This window comes from Toxotes jaculatrix, chromosome 1, assembly GCF_017976425.1.
Source record: "Toxotes jaculatrix isolate fToxJac2 chromosome 1, fToxJac2.pri, whole genome shotgun sequence".
Lineage (NCBI taxonomy): Eukaryota > Metazoa > Chordata > Actinopteri > Toxotidae > Toxotes > Toxotes jaculatrix.
The window spans coordinates 22,150,554-22,172,540 of record NC_054394.1 but is presented as its reverse complement, the minus strand read 5'-3'; the positions used below and the strand labels follow the sequence as shown (position 1 = coordinate 22,172,540).

General features: G+C 36.8%; 1 protein-coding gene across 1 annotated transcript in view; it reads left to right on the top strand.

The window, feature by feature from the left end:
• The window catches only part of gpc5a (glypican 5a), a 110,345-nt gene extending 88,726 nt beyond the window's left edge, over window positions 1-21,619 (top strand). The window contains exon 9 of the mRNA XM_041058450.1: window positions 20,880-21,619. Within this exon, the coding sequence (XP_040914384.1) occupies window positions 20,880-21,046 (167 nt within the window). The 3' untranslated portion in view covers window positions 21,047-21,619. The remainder of the gene's footprint in view (window positions 1-20,879) is intronic.
• Window positions 21,620-21,987: the final 368 nt, after the last annotated feature.

Here is a 21,987-nt window from a genome sequence, read left to right as displayed (position 1 = left end):
ATTAGCAACACTGACATTCAACTTACTCCTTTTCGCACATTAGCCTAGCATTGATTGCTGGCAGCACTTCCTGTGTGCAATACTGAGAATCGACCGGATTCCTAATGTGCGGTCCAGGCTTGACCATTAGAACCATCCATTATCACGCTCGCCATCCACAGGGTTGTCACTAAGGCCTAGTGGGAAATTGGCAAGCAGACATGATTGTGACTGTGAGGCAGAAGCAGATTTAGGTTCTCTAGTTTCTGTCAGCAAGCTATTGCATAATTAATTGACTATACCCTATACTGTGTGGGTTTGTTCCAGCTTAGAATATGTATGAATGTTGTGTTATGTGTGTGATGTTGTGTTGTGTGTGTGTGTGTGTGTGTGTGTGTGTGTGTGTGTGTGTGTGTGTGTGTGTGTGTGTGTGTGTGTGTGTGTGAGCTAGCCTCCTGTTTTGTTTTGAATCAGCCACAATATGTGCATTTTACAATATGCATGACGCTTGTGCATTAAGCCCTTAAAGTGTTGTGTTTTTTGTTTTTCTTGTGTAATGTTTCCCTCTTACATTTTCATTTTTCTTAGGTTATCACTTAGAAATGGATTGAAAAATTGATCTCTAACCTACATAGAATATTTATACGTCTCAACGCTGGGACTTCATATAGATTTGCAGTGGTCATGGCTGGATTAACCTCAAGGGCAAAAATTTGTTGTTGAGCTCCTATTGAATCCTCACCCACCAGCTGTGCACGTGGCAGACAACATATGACAGCTTCATTATACGTATTCCCCATGCTGAAAAATTACTACCTGGCCCCAGGTTTTCTTTGTGTAAATTACTTTTTTGGAAACTTGATTGAAGTTGTAATCCTGTAATCTGGAACAGCAAGTGCTGTTTGAACAGCCCATGCTGCCTGAGCAGATACTTGGTGAGGAATACAACAAAAAGCAGTGGGTAAATCTGTGTACAGTGCAACCTTGCAAACCTAAATTGTTTTAATAAAGCAGTCAGTCAATTATTGACATTTTTCCATCTGAATGGAGGTTTACAGCTTGGTTCTTTGAAATATTTAACATTGATCAAATGCTAAAAAAATGTTTAGTAAAATGTTTTACATACTTATTTTCTTTATTTTTTACATACTTATTGCAATTAGTATGACAAATAATAATAATGGCTGTAGAGGAGTGAGACTCATATCAATGAGATAAAATTAAAAAAAAAAAAAAAAAAAACGTTGAACGACATGCTGGATTGTGAATTCTTCTTGCATGTGGAAGCAGTTTGAATCCAGCGTGGGAATGGCGACTTTTGCCACTAAAAATAAATGATGAAAAACCACTTTAAATAAAGGTAATTAAAGAAGGTGAATGCATTGAATGGCTATTGCTGAAAAAAGTCCAGCCATAAATAGTATCAAAGACTAAGTTTAATTTAACTGAATATCTTTTGGGATTATAGATTTAAACACAAGTTTATTTGACATTCAGTCAATCAGGGACCTTTGGGGCCCCAGGGCATTTGACCGTTTTGCCCATTTAGTAATCCACTCCTTACACTGGTTGATGCTCATTTCAACAACTTTGAACTCCCTTGATCATGTAAATAAATATAAAACATGTAATATAAATTTAAAAAAACATATATTCCAGCTCTTATTTTACTACTTGCGACAATATTTACATTTTTTGGTGTTTTATGTCCTGTAGAACTTCAAGATACATTTACTAACATATATTACTTTCATTAGGATTTATTATTCTATTCTTTTCCCTGGCATGTTACTATCAAAGTCCTTGCATTGCTGGGTACTTGTCATTTTATCCCCTTCGGTAGCCTTCTGACTAAATAGAGACCCAGTCAGCTGTGTGCAGCCTAATTTCATTGCTTATACCAGTTGTCCACAAGCAATCTCTTTATGTTCTGCATTTATGGGTAACCTGGGCTTGCTGGGGGTCCAAAGTTTGGGAGAGATCTATCATCGTAACACAGGTAGGCAGTTTAATAACGCTGCTGTGGACTCCAGAGAAAAGCCAGGCATTTATTTAATGTAACATGGGCAATGTTGGGGGGCTGACAGATGACCCAGGCAGGAAAAATGATGTCCTGTTTCCTCTACCTGCTAAATTCATATAGGACAGCAGCCTGGGAAGGCTCATACTGCCTTAAATTCTCTGTAGGGATTAGAATTTAAACCCCTCATTTCTCTGTGGACGTTTTTGGAAATAAGATAAACACTGTAGAATTATAAAATGTCTGAATTCCTCTGCACACACACACCCTCTCTTTAATGAAGCCTGCATTTGTAGATACATTCAGTGTCCACATTTCCTCATTATTTTGTTTAAAAACAGTAATGGCCACCTGTAAAATCTGATGCAATCCAATACAACGGCTCAGCCATAAATTCTACCTGTACAGAGATAATGATTTTCAGCTTTAATCGACACTGTAAAAGAGTTACTCATTTGAGTTTGTAGTTTGCAAAGGTGTTGAACTGCACTGCAACATACTGAGAGGTATTTCTAGTATTTCCATTTACAGACATGTAGGGGGATAAAATTAACATTTCAGTACAAAATAGCACAGTTCGTCATCACCACTAACTCCGACCTCAGAAATAAACATAGCTGAATCAACACCTCAGAAAGTGAGAAAACAAAAATTGGCCATTATAAGCTTCATAAAGGTAGAATAAGTTTTGACCACTTTCTTCTTCTAGTTATTCTTGATTGTTTTCTTTCAGCTGATGATGCTTAAACTTAAACTTTATTGTTTCCAAGGGGAAATTTGTGTTGCAGCTATGCGAAACAAAGTGCATAAAACATATTAAAAATGTTTCAAGCATATGCTGAAATCCACAACACAAGCTCACTTTAACATGCATAACATCAAACCTGTGTTACATGGAAGACTGATCATCAGCTGATTCATCTTGAGCATTTTCTTGAAGATGAAATTCAGTTTAGTGTCAGTGAAATAGACAATTATACTACACTATCACAGAAAATGTCCTTAAATGGAAAAATCTAGCTTGAAATGATCAAGACGGTTTATCTTGGCAACAAATCAGCAGTGGTCTGGATGAATACTGTTAAATATGTCAATTTCTTCAATAATGAAACACTTGAGCCTTACAGTTACGTCATAATTTGCAGTCCTGTTTGACATGTGTTTTGGGAGTTCTGTACAACCTCTGTGTTGTATTTTGAGTGTTGAATATTGCTTTGCCAGGACTTGGAGCCAAGTAACATTCTCCCAGTATTCAGGGAAAAAAAACAGTGGTCATGGTCCTCACATAGTGTGCACAGTCTGTAATAATAACAGTGGTAGTAGTTGGGTTACTATGAACGTCAAACAGTTTAAACATTATCCTGTAAATTCTTACTTTAGCTCAAGCAACACCAGATTAATCTTTATAAAGCATGGCCATTAATAAAACAGGAGGGTTTAAAAAAGAAAAGGTGTCCTTTTCAACTCAGTGCTTCCCAAAACAGCAAAGGTGTTTACGCTTTGCTTTGCCTATAAATATTTCAAATGAAAGTCCAGAGGCCTTTTAACACAAATCTTAATCTTGATATACAAAGATCGAACAAAACAAAGTTTAAGCACTCTGAGTTCCTCTGTCATTTCATTGTATTTAGTGCTCTCAGATATTTGGTGACGTGCCTGAATCTAATGCATAAAATATACTGTATGTTGGCAAAGTCCACATAGCATTTGTCAAGATTTACAGAGTGTTGCTCCAGAATACTTGCTTCCTCTGTGTGCTGGCGGTGCACACCACTTCACATTGATGCTCCTTATTGCGTGGAAAGTTTGCTGTGGCAAGACGCCCGCTTGTAAATCATGCATATTGGATGAGACATGCAGCAGATGAGCCTGGGCCCTCCAGTCAGGCCTAGCATTAATTAAATATCAATTGGCCCTGCTTCCATACCTCATTTCATGCCACATTCACACCTTGTCTGGGCTTGTTGAGGAAAAGTTAAAATGAAAGTTGTGGCCTCGCAGCGTCACACAATTCATCTCGCTGTTCAGCTCGAGCATCATGGTCCTAACACTATGAATTCTGACTTGATTTCTACAGGGAATGCACAAGAAAAACTTTAGAGTTGGAATGAAACCTATACACAGTGAAATTTTCTACTGGAGGGGAGAAAATAAGGGAAATGATTGTGGCTGATTGCTAGTTTAGAACCTTAATCTGTTGAGAAAATGAAAAAATGTATGAGACGGTAAGCAAAACAATCTTTGAAATAAAAGATTGTATCATTATATTGAGAGAATAATCTGACATGTAGTTTATATGAACATTTAAAGGAATTCTTCATAGATGCTTAGTGATGAAATATTAGCCCCCTATCATAAACTGTGGCTGTATTTTGCCCCAAGGTGACCTATGTTTTGAACCATGCTGAGCGATGCTCTATATCACAGTTGACTCTACATTGAGGTTGCAGGTGTAAAATTTTACATAATGTTGGAGAAATGTCACCTTCAAAAGCTCCACTCATTTCTTCATACAGTAGAAGGATCAAAGCCTGGATTATGAACTTTATCATATCAACATAATTAATTGCTGTATCCTCATAATCACACAGATCAAAGACTTTTTGACTCAGTACTGATCTTACACTAATATTTATCAGACCTCTACAGTTTTTGTTGATCGGTGGTACCTTTGTCTTCATTACAGAGGAATTAAAGTGTCTGTGTAAATGAGAATTCAAAGAATTTATCTCAAAGAACTGACAAGAATTAAGTATAGTGTCTTTTCTTTTTTTGTACATTTCACCTCATCTGGAATTCTTAGGTGTTACCTCTGTGGCAAAAATCTAAATATTTTTCAAGAGTACTCAAACAAGTGCAATTTCAAATTCAGCTTTTCATACTATTCCTGTAGGCTGTTTTAGTTTTTTATTATTTTTCCAGACTACAAGTAAAATCTTCTTAGGAATGCTCTCTGTTTAAGCTTTTCAAAGGTCAGATTTCTAAAATTAGTATCTGGGTATTTTGGGAAAAAAATCCTTATGTGAACTCATCTCAGAGATTTTGTATAAACTCACACGACACAGACAACATGGTGCTGACTCGAAAGACCATATTGCACCCAATCTTTAATTATTAGCTATGTTAATGAAAAAAACAATAACCGAAGCGTTGATGAACATTTAAAGATGTAAAAGTCTGACCTTCTTTAATTTTTCATCATATCAGTGCTTTAAGTTTGTTTAGCTGTGAAAAGTAGAATAAAGAAAGTAAAATCAGCTAAATAAATACAGTTAATTGATATAGTGCGGTAAAAACACAAAACTAGCTTTCTTCACAGAGCTGTACAAAACTGCTTACACTCTAATGAATGAAACGGATCTTGCAGGTTGATGGTGTACCATCAACCTGCATTGCCTTTATTTGATCAAGTGCATTGACAGAAAACTGACATGTATTTCATAAACATGTCATAACAATGCCATTCTTCTGTTAACCCCAATACTCAAACAGGACAGATATATTTGACCAGCCTTGGATTCGAGTGTAGTCAGCAGAGTTGCTGCTCTCCTCACTGACACTTCATAAAAAGTCAGCTGCACTGTTCACCTTGGAGTCCCTTTGATGATGTCTAAGGGAATCCCCTAATCCTCGGAGGGTAGGGTGGAGGGCACTCTGTCTCTGCTGAGGGGATGAAGCCACTTAATGGATCACAAAGTTAATCAACCGCAGGGAGAGTCTGACTGAACTGGAGGAATTGGTTGAACTATTAGACTGGAGTCCTCTGGGACACACACACACACACTTACACCACTCTCCGTACGTACATCCAGTAAATAATAAGTTATCAGTTGCCAGTATATAGGCACATGCACAGTATCTACAACTAATGTAGAATTTTTAAAAATCAAATTTTTGTTACCCTCATGTTTTGAGGGTAGACTTAAGTGTTGTACTACTATACTACAGCACTGTTACACAGTAATAATAATAACCAGTGTTATAAAAGGCTTATAAAAGACTTTTTGAAAACATAAATATTGCGATAAAATTATAAGAGCAAGTGTAAGACACACAACACATACTACAAAGTAATTCAAAATCAGTACCTACAGAAGAAATTGCAACTATAAATGAAACTTTTTAAAATTTTATATTAAGCCTGCAAAGTTTGTGCAATTTATAAATAAACAGTATTTCAGATTCATTTTTTTAACTTCAGTACCACACATACTCTTCTGTGTTATAAGTGTTCAGTTCTATTAAAGGCCCTGACAAACAAATCTTCAACCTTCACACTTTCCCTGTAGCTTCACAGTGTCTTATACTGATAGACAGTGACACTGTAGGCAGACCATGAAAGTTGTATATGTACTTATTGATCAAGGGCCTACAAGCTTATGGTGTTGCAGCAGTAGTCGTTCATATGTGCTAAGACAAAATATGCAGTTCAAGTAAATACTTATTTGTATTCAAAGCTGTAGGATTTGCATATAATTGCCATAATAGTAGCTTAAAATCTGTTCTATCAAGCATGAAATTTGTTACTCTATAAAAAGAAACACACATGGGACCAACACGGCCTCTTCTATTCGTCTTTATTTATTTATTTACTTGCTAATTTTTGCATGCTTTAGTGTCAGGCACCTTGGCTGTCTTTGTTTTTTGCAGGTTCTCTCATTAGCAGTTGAGTCATACCGTTGAGGCTGTTCACACAGGAAAAATGACAGTATTTGTTGTTTGTTCAGATGCCTCAAAAATCATGTTTACATTCACTCCACAAGAACCTCTAGTCATGTGAATTATGATTCTCGTCTGTTGGGAGCAAAAACTTGAAGTAGTGTAATGTGGTCATAGTGTTGCAAAATCTCATAGGCAGACTGAGACAGTCTTGTCCACCATGTCGGAGATAGTCCTGGATGGTTTCCATAAGTAAAAGACAATGGCCTGATCAGTTGTGGGGAAGTTAACCAGATGTGCATTAGCCAAAGCAATCAGTTAGTCCTCATCATTTGAGTCCTTTCTTTTGTAAGGTGAAAAATGCTGTTTGAAAACACCTCTGATAAAGGATACAGTAAATCTCACCTTTGTGTCACTGGGAGAAAAACAGGCACTACAACTCTGGTTCTCACCAAAGTACCAGTGAGAGTGGCACACCACAATGCAGCAAAGAAGACACTGCACTATGAAAACTTGGATGGAGACTGTTCCCCTGTAAAACAAGCAAACAAAAACAACCCCATCGGTGTTTGTGCAAGCAGCTTATTACAACCCATAGTTATTCTGTCTTATTGTTAGGTAACCTCTTGTGACCCTATGGTGGGAGAAAAAGAGGAAGTTAGGTGATAGTGTAGTAGGGTGCAGGAAGTAGTAAGTCCATGTTAGCTTTGTGTTTATGATTGTAACCATGAATACAAATGTTAGGGAAGTTCTCTTTATAACCCAAACCACACATTTCTTCCTAACAAAGTAGTTTTGGTGCCTTAACCTAACCCAATCATGTCTGTTCCACAACGTTGTTTTTATTTTTCTTGTATCCACAGTTTGGGACAAACAACCCATATGGCTGTTTACATGGTTGAGACTGTCCCAAAAGGGGCTACTTTATTGCTTCATTTATTTTCACCATGACTGCAGTCTTTTCTAACCTCTACTTAGTGCTCTTTTAAACAGGAACATGATTGATTTCTTACTTTAATCAAGTGGTTTTTGTGCCCAAACTTAACTAAACATAACCATAGCGGTGACAGATTGGAGGACAGTCATATGAATCATTTTAATGGCAGTTGTATGTAACAGTTTTGGCAGACAAATCATGTAGTAGTTCAAGTAGGTCTTGAGATCAGAAAATATTCGGTCAGTGACAACGTTCTCCCTGCTGCGGTCTGTAGTGCCGCTGATTCATCAGAATTCTTTTTTTTGTTTTGTTTTTTTAGATTACCCACAGTAAGTAGTTGTTTTTTAGTCTATTGAAAACTGAATTTTTTATAAATCTGTTCATATTGTTCTCCTCTAAAAAAAAAAAAAAAAATTCTCAGTCTTGTGAATAGTTGAAGTTCCAGAAGATCTCTCTTTGCGTTTTTTTGTCTACAGACTTTTAGCTCTTCTTTTAGATCTGAAATGCTGCCAAACATGCAGATTATTTTAGATTTGCCTCTGCCCTCCCTCAGGATAATTATAAATTTCATGATTTTTATTTCTCAGATGTTGCTGCTGTTTGCCATTACCATTTACACAAAACCAGCAGTTACAAAAAATGTCACATTCTCTCTTGTTTTTAATGCTTTTCTTTCTTTTGCTTTTTCAAATGAATTTACCACTTGTTTTATCTTGACTACTGAGAAAAAACTGAGGCAAAAAGCATTTTAAGAGAAGAGATTTTTTTGTTCTGTTTTTTAAGAGAGACACGCAAAGTGAAATTTAATTTCACTGAATATATTTTAAACATATATATAATAACTTGATAGCTTGACAAATGCAGTGTTCAAAATTGTGACCATCAGTGTTTCCTCTCATATTGATTTACCCATCACCAATTAATCCCTCAGATTACCTATGTGAAAGAAGACATGCAGACTCAAACAAAGCTCTAGCTGTTTTGTAACCTCCTCGCTCCTGAGCAGCTTCCACGAGATCTTCATCTTCAGTGAGGCGAGCTGCTATCAGTGGCCTAATCACCCATAAGCGATTCCACAGCTGGTCTGATGAATTTGGGCCGTGCCTTTTGGTGTGTGATCCTGGGGAATAATGCTCAGAGCTGCCTCTGTTTATCCAAAGGTTAATGAAAGGTTAATAAGAGAGGGAACAGTCCAAATTCAAAAACCATATTATGCAAATTGTGTTTTCTGAAAAGAGTAATATCTGGTTGTGATGCCTTCATGCTAATTAGAAGATTGTCTTTAGACTGGTTAACACAGAGCCACCTTTGAGGTATCATTTGAAGAAAAGATTTCATTATTTACGCAGCTGACATGAGCAAACTGTCAAATAATCTAGGTGTTTCATTAAAACCTGTCGAAATAATTATGAGCCGCTTGGCTTAGCAATGTCCTTTTTTTGATCAACTCTTTTCAGACTGTGTGTGCATTCTTTATTGTGTACACAATCTAAACTGGGACCAGTGCATTCCAGTTGGTTGCTGATGCAGTTAACATCACGCTGAGCTCAGCATCTAACTCGTACATAAAGCTGTGAGGCTGGAACAGAGTGCAGAAGGCCCCTCTGATTCTCATTCACAGTCAGCCATCCCCACAAATAGAGCCAGATGGGAAATGATACACTTTCCAGAAAAAGCATTGCCACATCATCATCACATGAAGCTGTTCTGGAACATTTGATTGATAGTTGCAAAAGACATTTTTAAGCACACAGGAAATTCTTTTTGAGCAGGACCAATCCTGCTTTCATTCAAGTACTCAAAGAACCATCATCTTGTAAATTTCCCAAAAACCTGGTTTCGAATCTTAAATATTCCTCTGCAGCATAAAATATTTATGCCTAAATAAACAGCAGTCATAACCAAAATTCAGAAATAAATATCCTCAGCTTTTATTTTTTAAGAGTTTAACCATCTAAATCTCAGCTAATCTGCTTCATCAAGACTGTACGGTTGTGGTTTGATCAGATTTCACGGTGACCTGGCAACATAAGGAAACGACCACCCAACTTTAATCACATTATGAGTCAGATGTTGTTGAATCCTAATTGGTGCGTCACGCCTTTCCAACTGAGCCCCATCCGCTTCAAACCAGTGAAACAAACTCAGATAAAACACAAAACATGAAAAGTTTGTCTTTTTAAATAACAAAAACATTTTGTGTTCATGTGGGACTCCATCACTCAGAGGAAGAAAGTGACTGAGAAAATAGGTTTTCAGGGCCTTTAATACCCCCATTAATAGTTAGATATATATTTTTCAACATGTGAAATAGCTGAATGACCTTGTCCTGTTTATGTGGTGCCAGAGGTGTTTAGCTTGCTGTTGCATGAAGTTGACTTCAGTGAGGCTTAACTCTGGAGGATGTGAGCTGCTGTACAGAAAAGGTAGGGGGTGGGGTGGAGAAGGGCAGGTTTGCAGAGACCTTTACCAGCGCATGTCAATTTGATCAGGCCTGTATTGTTTTGTTTTCCTCAGCGAGAAAAGGAAGTGTGCATGAAAAATTGAACACATCCTCTCCCTTTGTTAACACTCTCTGACTCCATGCGATACAATATTAATTGGGGTTGTTTTGTGCTTGTTTTTTTTATCACTTGCCCGGAAGGTTTTTCTTTTGTTGTTTTTGTTTTCGCCAGTTAAATTGTTTTCATTAGATTTAAGGAATGATTAAAGACTATATTGCCAAGGATTGTAGTGCACCAGCAATGTATCACAATCTTCTTGAATGTGACCATGTTCTTTATTGATTAATCAGTTAGAAAATAGTGAAAAGTGATCATTATAAATTCCCACAGCAGAATGTGATGTACCGAAATTGCCAAAATCCAGCGATACACACTTTACCCTCAGATATAGCAAAGAAAAGCAACAAATAATCAAATTTGAGGAGCTTGAGCTGAATTTTTTTGCAAAATGGCTAAAATGATGATTTGATGGTAAGTAGGCGCCACATTTCTAATGTTTTAATGAACATTTTATTTGTTGTTTTGTATAATAATCCAGAGCCCATTGTTATGCTTACAGTTTATGTGTCAAATTTGTGCCTTATTTTCAATTTATGGATAAATGAATATATTTATATATATGTGTTCCCAAATTTGTGGGAATCAGTTTGTCCAAACAGCAGTCTGCTAAGAAAAGGTGTGGACACAGAGCAGATGGAGAGCTTTGAGTTTTCGAAACTGATCTGTATTCTGCCTGTGTGTGCAACCTGAGAGTGACTGACTGGCGGTCAGAGCCGAGTATTGACTGCTCTGAGGATGTAATAGAGGCTGGGGTGATGGGATCCAGGACATGAACACTCTCACTGTGGCATGTGCAGCAGAGCTATACAGGATATAACCAAGGCACTTAATCATTCTGCTGGCTCCATGCAGAGATGCACCGGGCTGTGTGTTTTAGAATAATGCTTCTGCCTTAAATTAGATTCCATTGATCCTGCTTTTCTCTATAATTGCACAAACAGGATGGATGCTGGTTTTATCGGGGGTCAGACCAGACATTTGAAATGCTTTAGCTTTAAGTACAGGAGGTAAATTAAATCAGACAAAAGGCAGGTTGACCTGATTCAAGGTGATTGGACTATTAAGGGATTGTCAGACGATGTTTATATTTGGAGAGCAATGTATCTCTGTTTTAAGTATTTAAAACCATAGTGTACAAACTTTTACTAATCATTGTACTTATTTTTTTTAATTTTATCTTAATGTAATTACTTCAGTGTTATCTGTTTAGGGCAATGTAGTAACTTAACTGTGCCAGGTAACTTCACATGATGGCAGCCACAGAAGGCAGCAATAGATATGTTTGTTTTATCTTCACTATCCAAACAGTCATGTGATGTGTTGTCAGTAAACACAGATTGTTTGTGTTTACCAACCTGGCCAGTCACTGATTGCTTTTCAGTAAGGGTAGAAGAAATGCAATAAATGTACCATCAAAGAGTCCAGCTGTCTCTGGCCAGAGCTGTCATTCTGCTGCTTAGGAGACAGTTAAAAAATTGTTATTCTCTTTTGACTTGTTATTAATTTTTTGATATGATGTTGTTATAAACAGTGTCTGGCTTTAAAGATAACATTGATCATATCAGATATTTCGCTTACTGCCAACAAATCCCATGGATTTATTGTAGATGTTTGTGTCCCTGTTCACTGTCTTAGTTTAGTGTGTTAGCATGGTAAAATTTCCTGATCAGCGCATGTCTTAAGTTTTGTCACAAACTAAAGAACCGGACGAGCTGGAATTTTGAATTGCCAGAGTTATTACGGGTCATCCTGAGGGGAATCTGTATATAATAAATTTCAGGACAGCCCGTCCAATAGCTGTTAAAACATTTCACTAAAAACCACAAAAGTGAACCTCATGATGGTGCTATGGGTTAAGTCACAGGATTACAAAGGCATTAGGCTTTGTCCTCAAAGGACCATAAATGTCTGTCTGTACAATGTTTCATGGCAATCCATCAAACAGTTGTCAAGATATTTTAGTACAGACCAAAGTGGTGGACTGACTAATAGAGTGTCATTGCCATCCCAAGTCACATTTCTAGCATGGCTAAACAAATGTAGACTAACAGCAGCCTTACCCTTTCAGACTACAGCCATTTACCATAAAGTAGACATTTGTGGGACCGGACTGTGCATGTCATATGCATGTCATAGCCTATAAATGCGTGCACAGCTGAGTTTGTGTTGTAGGTGCTATAAAATACCAAGAGGATCTTTTTGGTACTGATATATAATAAACGTGTCGGCTAAAAAATCTAGATGTATCCCATCCTGATTGTGACAACATTTTAAAAGAGAGAGAAGAAGACAAGAAAGGAGTATTCATGGTGGATCAATCATCATAAACTGGCTATTCATTACACACTAATTGTACATACGATGTAAATGAATGAGATTGTGCAAAACGATATGATTTTTGTGGATAAAGAGTTAATTTATGCTGTTTTCTCTGGGCGTCTCAATCTGATTGAGGGGATGCCGTCTCCTGCACAGAGCTATATTGTTGTGTTTGAGAATGGGAGCACTCAGCCTTCTCTCCAAGAGGTCTCAGGTGGTTTATCTTCATTTAGCTTCTCTCCTCTGTTGATCTCTTTCATGTGTAAACAAAACAATTCTGGGAGTAAACAATTGGCTCAGAAATAGGCATGTGTCTTTTTATTTTCACTTATCCTGCTTGCCATGCTTTATATGCCATACATAGATTGGGTTATATGCTGATTATCAAAATTCATTTTAAGAAGCTTAGTGCTTCGCAGCACAGGCATGCGGTTGCAGCAGTGGCCCCAGAATGGGTTTTGAAGTGTCTGTGTGTTTGTTATTTCCAAAGTGCTACCTGGCTTAGATGTTACCTCTTTATTACCATAAAACCTAAAAGTCAGGGGACAAAAGGTCTCATTGTCACCCCCACCAGTGGTGTGCAGTCAGTGTGTAAGTGAGCATGTTGATGTGTCTGCATGCATGTGGGTTTCAAAGTGTGGCGTTGATAATTTTAGCCATCGTTTTCCAAAGGCTTTCTGCATTATCACCTACATGGTTATAAAGTGAAGGGTTTATAGTTGAGCTGTTGAGTCTTCTTGTTGTTACGAACTTCTGAAGCAATGGTGCGGTACAAAGATACTGGTTAGCGATCAGTACGACTGATGAAGTTGCACTTGTTCAGGGGAGATCAGCAACCACACAGGCAGCTAAAACAAGACATAAACATCTTCAATGGAGATCTGACAGCAGCATCCATGACAACCGTCTAATGCTGTCTGATTTGATGGACAGGATAGGGGACCAAAGCATCTGTTTTGACAAAAACATTTTTCTTTCTGTGTCAAACGATAGAAGCAAGTTCCATAAATAGACTCCATTATTTTTTAGGAACCCTAACTGACAAGACTAATGGAGTTACTGGAGAGGACGACAGCATTGTGGAGTTTGTGTCAGGCAAACTCCTAAATGCTCCACAATACGGACCAGTTTAAATGTGAGAGAAATGCAATACACATCTGATGTCACACCTCACACTTTTATGAGTTTGTGAGCCAAGGCGTTATGAATAAAAATGTAGATTCAAAAACAGATATGAATGTTATAAATAAGTTATGGTGTCACATGAAAACAACCCAGCTGAGAGAAGGTTTCCAGGCATACAGAACACATAAGAGGTTTCCTGGATTTTGCATTTTCACTATACCAAAACAAATGAAAGGAATCTTGAATAGAATGCCAACGAACGGTAAGAACACATTTTAGAAAAAAAAGTCAAAACATAGTACTTTATGGAAAGCTTGTTCTTATTTGCAATGTTGTGAGATGATCTCATGTATCTGATATGATCATGAAAGCAAAAAACAGCTTATCACAATGTACCACAAAATCAATAACTGGTTTCGGTTGGGAAAAATAGTGTCCAGCTTGACTGAATGTGTTTTTCTTGAAGTCAGGCAAGACATTTACGTCAGGGCTCCTCAAGGTAAGGACTGAGGTTCAGACCCAGTCTGAAGTGAATCAGTCCAGACCAGATTATTTGCCAGGTTATGTGAGAGGTATATTTTATTGTGTTTGAGTGTCGCCAAATGTAACTCAACATGCCCACATACTTATGAATTAGTTATTATGACGTAAATCCAAATTTCATGTTTAAATTGTTTTGTTGTTATAATGTTTTTGTTAACTGTTTTACTAAGGTGTTGATTGAACTGCGCAGTTGATACAGACAACCGGTTTAAAGTTAAACTACCAAGTCTTTCTCATTGTTTGGAATTAAAGTCATATGTTAAGTTAATATTGTGCTGTGTAGAAAAAGTAGAAGTTTTTGTTACAGTTTCAACAACTTCTTGACATTTATGTGTTTCTGGGTGTACTGGCATTTTTCCAGACCTCTGACCATATAGAAAATTTATACTGATGAAACTGATGAAAGAGTTCAAGTACCCTTTGTGTACAGTATTAATATACTATTGGGACACACAACAAAATAGCATACATTTTCCAACTCCATTTCTTTTCATTGCTTTAAAAACAACTTACAAAGTGACAATAGCATCGCAGCACACAAAACCAGTTTTATTAGCTGCCTGTATCATTATCAACAGCAGATGCTTGTAGAAGATAATATTTGGAATTTGCGATTGGTGGCATGTTTCACTCCACTTCCAAATATTAATAGCTCCTCAGGCTGTAGCATTCACGCTTTCTTCCCACTTTCTTCTGTTATCTGTTTTAATTTGCATTGACAAAAGGCGTCATCTGCTTTAGCAACATAGGAGTTGCTACATTTTATATTTCTATTTATGTTTTTTTTTTGTTTGTTTGTTTTTGTTTTTTCCAGAAAAAGATGGTAGTTCCCAAATTACAAATTGTGTAATCACACAGTTTAGTGTCAGTGATGTTGCTAGAGAGACAAAGGGGGAGGTGTAAGGAGGCTTTTGGGTAACACTTCACACGCACTTGAAATCATGCACACACATTTCCAGACTCCCATAGACAGGTTACAAAGGGATGATTTCTTTCAGTACTACTAGTACAGGAACTTTTACTTCAAACAAAAGCTGTCCATTGTCGTATTAATGCTGGATTATTATTTAGGATTAAAATGTATGTAAAAATCTCCTTACTAGCGTAATCTTTATACTGGTCTACTGTACATTTACTCACACTTTACCACTGAACTATATAGAAACTTTAAGGAAAAGAAGAATTAGAAAATTCAATCACTGGCTTTTGCGCTCGCTTCTGCTTGAGATAATACTGGTGTAATCTCTCTAACCTGACTTATTCACAGCAGACTGAAAAGAAGATTCTACGACTTCTCTCAGGTTCAATTCTCAGGTTTATTTCTGGCACCAGGCTGTCTTATAACACTGTCAAATAACACAGAAATCAATGTGGTTAAATGGTGGTGAAGCTCCTACCCCAGGCTGGAGTCAACAGCAAGCTGAAGGGTCCCACCTCTTTCATAATGGGATTGTTTATTTTTGAAAACACAAATAACCCATGTGGAAGCCTATTCATTGAAATGTACATTGTCTGATGTTTGTGTTTACCATAACCTGGCATGAATAAGAACAGCAATGTCAAAAGTTACAAAGATGTCTTCCAGATAACAAGAGGTGGGAATAAGTGAAGTAAACTGCTGACTACTAACACATTTTCTTTTTATCTAAAAGAGCAGACAATGGCAGCTCATACTCTCACCAAATGTGGCATTCTCACTATTGTGTCACCTTCTGCGCAGTTTGATTTTAACTGTAATAAAATCTTATATCTTAATATAGTGTTTTCAGTATCAAGTGGGAATCATCAGACAGTATTAGAGGAGGATAATTTCCACGTGAGATACCTCACCAAAGTAATGAAACTGCCAAACTAAAGGAAGCTGTAAATGGAGGCTGTAATGAAATTTGACAAACTTTGGCTGTATATAATAACCCTGTTACTCAAACAGCCAATCTGAAGATTTGGACTCGAGCTCTAAATCTCTGACCCTCTTTTATTTAATTTTATGTAACCTTTATTTAACCAGATGAGATTACAAGATCTCTTTTTTGAGGAAGTCTGAAAAATCACACACAAAAGGCAGTTTCCATCACTGCAGTTGTTAGGTGTTTTTTTTTCCTGGTGTAGTTAGTGTGATATTGATTATTGTTGGTCCAAGTCCTCAGGAATCAGCTTGTATTGATTTCACTTCAGTTGTAAGCCTCTCTTTCTGACCTATGTCTCTCTTCAGACCAAGCACCTTTTCAAACATCCTAACCTCTCTGCTGAGGGTTTACTAAAACATATCATTACTGCAGCACTTTCTAAGCAAATTTCCAAAATCTGTTGTGTGTGGATCCAAAAAGGATAGACCATTATAACTCTTTTCAGCCATTACCTGTTGGAGACTAAAATTTGCTATGGCCTCAAAGACTTCAGAAGAAAGATGGATGCTCTGTTAAGGTTGTTACATTGAGGTTTTTGTGCTTTTATAGGGATAATATGCTCCTTCATTTGGACTTTCATTATCATTCATAAAAAGAACCCACCTTCTGCTAGTAGATTCAGCAGTGATGATGGTTATTAATGGCTGCAATACAGTCAGAGTTATTACTGTGTGTGTATGTACAATATTGAGTAATTCGTATTTGTGTTTGTAACTAGGTATATGTGTACCAAGTGAGGAGACCTACATTACTTACATGCTAGTTTAGTTTAAGAATTTATATTTATTTCAAGATATCAAAGAATGCTTTTAATGCACAGCTGGGTGTTACATTGCAAAATGTTTAATCCTAACAAAGTGGAGCACAGTCAAATTCTGCATTCTTTTTTTTTTTTTAATCTTTGCTTCAGTTTCAGCCTTCCCTCATCTGAGTGTTTTGTATTGGTATCCTAATACAAAACTGTGAAATGTAAAGTGATTGTTCAGTCTTCATTCCTTCCTCTAAGGGAAGTTTCTTACCATCACACTTGTTATTGTGGGTAACACACAATAAACTGTGTTTTGGTAATGCAATACTGAACTAGATCTCATTTATATCACATATTTTATTAGGTACATCTGTACAATATAATGCAATCCAATATTGTTCTGCCTTAAAGTTTACTTTTATGATGCTTATATAATGTTCAGTTTTGGTTTAAGCTCATAGACGTGTTTACTGAATTATATGTTTTAGCACTGACGTTATAGTTGGAGCTGGTGTTATACTGGACTGCATTACATTCAGAGATGTTTTAGTATTCCTCTTCCCTTATGTATGTAAATAGGGAGGACAAAAAAAAGGAATGCATCTGTAATATAGTGAATCAACATATAATTGAACTTAGACATTTCTGACAATGTCAACAAGCACTGAACATTATAAACCTAGTAGAAGGGGGATCTACAACAGAGCTGTTGCACTGATTTGCAATAGATTGTGTAGATGTACCTGACAAAGTGGGCAAAAGAAAAAGCAGAAAAGGGATACCTCAGTCCAACTTTGATACTTCCTGTATCGATAAATGTAAAATGCAGCATAGGAAAAGTGGCAATGGAAACAGACGTGGTGAATTAATCATGTGAATTACATGTCCACTGAAGAGGAAAAATAACAGCAGGTGAAAATTTAATTCTTTAGTCCATGCACCTACAAGTAAGTTTTGATTTCTTTTTAAACACAGTGCGCAGTTTTGTATTTTTAAAGTTTCTTGTCCATGACTTTATAGAGGTTTTGCTTGTATGGCATGAGTTGCTTAGTGTTTCCTCTACAGTAAAAAAAAAAAAGAGTGATTTTGGTGTTGGAAAATGTATTCAACTAAAGAAACATTGTATTATTTTGTTGACAGCTTGTTGTTGCATTTGAAACCTGGAAGCTTCATTAAGATGAATTGATTGATTTGTTGAAGTTCAGTTCTCTTGGGTACAAAACTCAGACTGCCTCCCTATGAATTGTATACCTTGAAATAGCTGTCCTGGGGACACCTCAGCAGCAAATCAATAGATAGTTAATTTCAGGCCCCACTCAGATACTTCATGGTAGCTCATATATGTGCTCTTACATTCAGCAGAAATATAATCAGTAATAAACATGTACATTTCTTGGAAGACTTAAGATGTAAACTTGGTGAAATTTGTAAGAATAATAAAAAAAAGTAGCCATTCATAAACTTTGATTTAAATGCATAAAATGACAATTGATTAGATGTTACATTACATTATGTTACATTACGTTACATTGGATTACATTTTAATGATCCTCGTAGGTAAATTCAGTCGTTACAGCAACAAGTAATTGTTATGTATCTTGCTCTGGGGAAAGGAATTACAGGCTATTTCAGCTGCACCATAAAAAGTGGAATTGAAGTCCACAGAGTACAAATGACCTGTGCTGCTGGTCTTATTTCTCTGCTAGTAAGATAAAGTTTGATAACAGAACCTTTATATACTCTAAAAGGGTCTAGGTTAGAGTAATCCTCCCCACGACAGATTTATGGCCCTGAGGCCTAAGTGAGAAACTGGAAATTCCTGGAGCAGGTGGTCATCTATTGGGGTCCAGCCTCCCTCCTTCATGGTTGGGATGAAGCAGGATGGAGTCTGAGGTGTCCTGAGGTAACATCAGCAGGGCTAAAGAAGACGTTGTATTTCACTCAAGAAGGGACATTGAGTCCCCCGACCCCCAACACTTGAGGCCTCCAAAGAGATATAAACAGCAAGATGGATGTTGGCAGCTGGTGTGGTGCAGTTGTCTGAATTGATATCCATTGCTGTTAAGGAGTAATTTCAAAGGTGTAGACAAACAGGGGTGCTTGAGTTCAAGTCCAGCTGGTTTAGGGTGTACAATATGAAGGTTAGAGGAGAAAAGGTAGGCTGTTTTTTTTATGTCATTGTCTCATATACTGTATGTCCATCATCACCCTTATACAAACCTTATCTACAGCGTCAAATATAGTGTTCAGCCGTGATAGATTGATAGCGTGGAAATTACTTGTAAGGGCACAGTGTTTAATGATGCACCTTTCAGAAACAGTTAAACCAGTGTGAAGAACCAGAGGGTGACTATGAGAAGGTACTGATGTTTTCTGCTTTATTTCACAAATGTGGTAGTAAATAGCACAATTTGATTTCTGCACGACCACTCAAGTATAATTGTTGAAATTTAACTGTAAAGTTGGGACTTTAATTGTGACAAATGAGCAAAATGGCAGCAGTACAGTGTAGCAAAAAGCCTCCAGGACATGCATTATGAAAAGCAAATATTTGACTATTTAATTTGTACTAATGACAAACTAACAGGACATGACAAAACATCATGTACATCAGGTACTTTTGTAGCAAAATCAGCCAGGATCATTCATTGCAAAAGTGATATAAAGCAGCATATCATCTGCATGGAAGGAGTCTGTGTGGTGTATTTACAAACTATGTGACCCAATGGAAGCAAGGGACCTTTTTCTTCTTCTGTTACTATGAAATAATAACAAAACACAATCTTGAAAAGGACTTATTGAGCAACTTAATGTACTGTATTTACTACTACACAATTGAGAGCAGAACCTGAGATCTCACCTCAGTTTTTATAAACCTTTTAAGGCTTTCATGATCTTCTGTGTTAAATCTCACATTTTCCTGAATTTCCTGAATATAAATTGCATAAAGAATATTGGTCTCTTTGAGAGGTGTCATCTCAGAGGCATTACAAACCGCAAATTTCTAAAGAAATTAAAAGAAAAAATATTTACTAAAATACAATTTTAATTAATTATAATAATAATGTTAAGTAATTGTTATAATATTATTTTTAACTATTATACTTTCTAGTGACCATGTATGCATTCAGATTTAATACCTTGGCACCTCTGAGGGCTGCTGACACCCAGGAGCACCAGAGATGCTCTCTGTTGCCACTCGGGGGAGGAGATGGAGGCTGAAGGTGCTCCATAGTTGCATCAGCTCACTATAAATAGGGTGGTGGAAAATTAACAAATTGCCTTAATGGCTTAGTGGGTGCACTAATGTACTGCAGCTGTGAAAAAATGTGAAGCAATATGGCTACTATGATATCTATGAGAAAAACAAACACCAAAACATATGAGTTAGTTCAGAATGTTTGGAGGATGGTGAAAATCTTCAAGGCACTTGGAATTGATAGAATGGTTTATTCTCAGCTTCCATTCAGTTTGTAGTCATGACTTATAATTGAGTGAAAATGGCACTTCCTTTAGCAAGACTCTGTGATACATGTTAAGAGTATAAAAGGTACATTTACATAAAAGTGTAAACTATAGCTCAGATTCAGGGTTGATGATGTGAATGTCTTTTCAGATTAGAGATGATGACTCAACAGAGAATAGTTTTTAATTTAATCTTCTTCTTCAATACATATGTGTGTGTGTGTGTGTGTGTGTGTGTGTGTGTGTGTGTGTGTGTGTGTATATGTATATATATATATATATATATTTTTTTTTTTTTTTTTTTTTTTTTTTTTTAAGTCAATCCTGTATAGTGGTGTACATACTCATTACTGCACCATATGTGTATTAATCCACCTCTGAAAATACTCAACAAATAAACTATTTATTCCTCTTTAAGTAATGTTTGCTAAAAACTATAGTGTCCAGTTGTTGAAGGAAATTTCTTTACCTGATTTTACAAAGAAAGTATATTTATGTAAAATCAGCCTTGTCCTGCTATGTTAACATGGCAAACAGTATTACACCTTCCGTGATGTTATATTGATAACGAGCATCCTCCTGACTGACATGTTGGTTTCTGCTCTCTCCTCAGTGAGTCCAGATGTGACCGGTGATCACAAACATCATCATCATTATCATCATCATCAACATCCACCTGTCGAGGATTCAGAAATGGAGAGCAGATCCAGGAGCCTCGGACTGACAGGAGCCATCTGGGTCTTAATATTACCTTGTTTACATGTGCTCCTGGCCTTGTAACAGCTGCCTTTTTGCAGGATGAAACTTTCAAGACTTGATTTCAAGCTTATTTATCCAAAAATGATAGGGCCAGTGGACGTATCATGCTCCAATATGTAATGGAGCACCACTTCCACACAGCGCAGAACACGGTCGGAGTGAATCCATCATGTGGAAATGACAAGACACTGTGGCTTCTGTAAGACAGCCTGAGGTTCAGCTTTCTGAATATTAACTGATTATTTTTTTATCAGTTACCTAATAATGGCACGCTAATAATGACTTACTTATAACATCTGATTTCACAAACAACTGCAGCATATGCTGTAAAAGTTTGGTATTAACTGTATTTCTGCACATAATATAAGCATAAATTTTCTTCTGCATATCACACTTTAATGCACTCTACACAGAACAGGTTGTACTTCTTTTAAATGGGGTTGTACAACTGTTGTGAAAGGAGCCAAGTATCCTAAAAGGTTAATTTTTGGTGTTGGATATAAAATTAAAAAAAAAAAAGTCTTCACATCTCTCATATTTGCAATACTTTTACGAGATCAAATTAAAATGTTATTCTTATACATTCTAGGAAACCATCCTGTATACAAACCTATGCTTTTATTCAAAATGGCTTTAGATTGTGCTTCAGATTATTGTAGAAAACCTACAGTAAGCTGTTGGATATATTCTGTATGGTCTTATGCATTTTCGAATACTGTGGGAACAAGAAAAGAAATCATGTCATCTGCTTCTCTTTGCTTGTAATAGCTACAATCATGTCGAAGGTCTGTTTAATTGGTATATTTCAATTGCAAAATTGACCTATAATGCCCCTGCTGAGACACACGGTGAAAAGAGAGGGGTAGGTAGGAAGAAGTGGGGGGGCAAGTGAGAGAATTCATACTCCTTTCTTCTTTAGAAATAGATTAGTTTCCTCAGGAGTCTATTATCATCTTTCAAAC